Source organism: Microchirus variegatus, assembly GCF_963457635.1.
Source record: "Microchirus variegatus genome assembly, chromosome: 22".
In the NCBI taxonomy this organism is placed as follows: domain Eukaryota; kingdom Metazoa; phylum Chordata; class Actinopteri; order Pleuronectiformes; family Soleidae; genus Microchirus; species Microchirus variegatus.
Genome location: NC_139823.1, coordinates 7,940,317 through 7,942,818, shown reverse-complemented (window position 1 = coordinate 7,942,818; position 2,502 = coordinate 7,940,317). Strand labels below are relative to the sequence as shown.

Sequence of the window (2,502 nt, the reverse complement as noted above, 5' to 3'; positions counted from 1 at the left end):
AGCACAGAATCCACCTTCAACTTCTGACCAGGGCCTTGTTTGGGTCATAATGTAAAGTTGAACTTTTTTCCCCCCTTATTTTTTTTATCGTTCTATGACATAATAATGTGTGGGTGGATCCACAGTCCTTGCAGCACAGGCTGTACAAAGTCAAAGACAATATTGACCAAAACATGACGCAGTTCAGTATCCCGTTTTTTTTTTTTTTTTTAACTTTTATTGAAGGTTATACACTTATTAGAAAATACAATATCATACATTTGCTTTCAGAGTTCATGAACATGTACATCCCACATCTGCACATTTATCACTATTTTTTCCCTCCTGCTATAATGCTATAAAGAAAGTTCATATTTGCATAGAGAAGCTTGTATGGAAGACACTGTGGTGACGTCTCGATGACGTTGTCTTTTACCGCCTTGCGTCCTGTCCAATCGGCATATAACAGCTTTAAATAACCTTTATGATAGGAATTCAGCGACCTACATTACTATTCTCAACAAGTTGATTTTAATTCTGTGTGTGAGATTTGTTGTTATCGCTAACAAACTAAACATTTACACAAATATATGCTGACAGAAAGACTTTTTCATTTTATTTTCTTGAGTTACAAACACATTACTTTAAAAAAAATCACCATTCCTATACATTAGCACCAGAGTATAGTATATTTTTAGTACACATTAAACCGTTCAACAAATATACAGAAAACAGCAAAATAATTTTTTTTTTTTTTACTTCATTTTGCTCATCAAAGAAATCATGAAACTTGTAACAACTTATTAAATAGGCAAAGTACAGTATCTACAACGTATCCACATGTCGGTCAAAGCTACAGTATATACATCTTTTATGTATGCTGGGCTCGGGATGGGAGATGCATTTGTCTTAGACGATATGTCCCAGGCGTTTCTTGATAAAGTGGGACACTAAGGCTTGAGGCCTCTGCTGGTACTCCACCAGCACGTCATGGGAGGAAGTGATCTGGTCTCCCTCGAAGCGGTTCAGGAGTGCGACACAGATGACAGCCGCTGCAGAAAAAAAAGAGATACATATAGCCATTATTGACCTATATATCAAAGTAGGTTATATCAGAAAACTATTATTTTCAAATTCAATTCAAATTTCACCACAATAACAAATACCTTTGAGGCCACAGACGCGGCACATTGCTGCAAATACAGTGGACTCCATTTCGATATTCCTCACTCCGGCCTCGTAAGCTTTCCTCAGATATTCCAGTTTTTCTTCATGAGAGAAGGAGCAGAGCGCCCCATCCAGTCTGCCTTGACCTAGAGAGACACAGCCCATGATTTGTCATTAACGATGTACGTGACCAGAAGACGTTCCTGATTACCAAATAGGATAATAATCGCAGATAACCCGTGCAGAACACACTGTTCATTTACCTTCGTAGAAGTCGTGGGTGCACATGGTGTTTCCGATCACTGATGGGACGTTTTGGAGCTCCAAGGAGCACTGCAGAAGCTCGCGGGCCACTCCCTCATCCAACTCCGTACTCCTGGTGATAATCTTACCCAGAACCACCTGCTCAAACTGGGGCTGGAAGGAATAATCCACTGCTTTATCTGTGATTACCACTGTCCCTGGAGCCAGACCTGTAGTGACAACGGGGGGGGGGGGGTAGATTAAAGTTCTGTCTCGCTGCCACTCACTCTGAAGGGTGAAGATAATGTTAACAGAAAACCCAGAGAACTCACCGACTCCACCGGATGTTCCAAGGCGAAAGAGGACCACATCGTGGCACTGGGCGTGGTGCAGCAGTTTGATGAGCTCATGCAGCATAATGGAGATGGACGGGACGCCCATGCCGTGCTATATAATGTGAACAATGTAGATGGAAAATAAGTTTAAAGAACAATGTAACTTGCCAACAGAAGTAAAGCCTAAACAGTGATGTTTGCCATCCATTGTGGAAAACTAGAAAATGAAATACTCACACTTATAGACAGCACTGGTCCCACTTTGTACATGCAGTAGCGATCTGTTCCTTCACAGATATCTTTGACTTCCTCCGGGTTCCCAGGAAGCTGCAGCTCCTGGTGGATGAACTGGGCAAAAGCCTTCATGCGATTGGCACTGCCGCCAACACACACAAACTGTGGGAGACAGAAAAGGAGAGAGGACTTCTGAATTTAGTATTCCGGCTTTTGGAGTTGTGCACTCCTTCTGAAAACCTGTCCTCATTTCACAAACCTTAATGTCTCCGAACATTTCTGGAAGGTTGTGAGTCTTGGTGCTCAAGCTGAAGTGGTAGAGAATGTCCTCTTCCATAGTTTCCAAGTAGGGATTTTTCACTTGGACGTGTTGTCTGAGAAAATAAAGTTGTATGTTATTACATTGAAAGAACACCCAAGTGAATCCAAACAGTTGGACCTAAGAACATGCTTTTAATGGACAATTTAACGCGTGTCCAAAAAATACTTACTTGATATACTCATTGTGGTCATTCCCCATACAGTTTAGTAAAATCGGTGCCAT

General features: G+C 41.4%; 1 protein-coding gene across 1 annotated transcript; it reads right to left on the bottom strand.

Moving 5' to 3' along the window:
- Positions 1 to 888: 888 nt before the first annotated feature.
- On the bottom strand, positions 889 to 2,502 carry upp2 (uridine phosphorylase 2; the record flags this gene model as incomplete). The annotated part of the gene is made up of 7 exons (XM_083908290.1): positions 889 to 1,031; positions 1,146 to 1,292; positions 1,410 to 1,619; positions 1,722 to 1,836; positions 1,962 to 2,120; positions 2,218 to 2,332; positions 2,450 to 2,502. 7 exons carry the CDS (start codon positions 2,500 to 2,502, stop codon positions 889 to 891), a joined length of 942 nt encoding a protein of 313 aa, XP_083764416.1.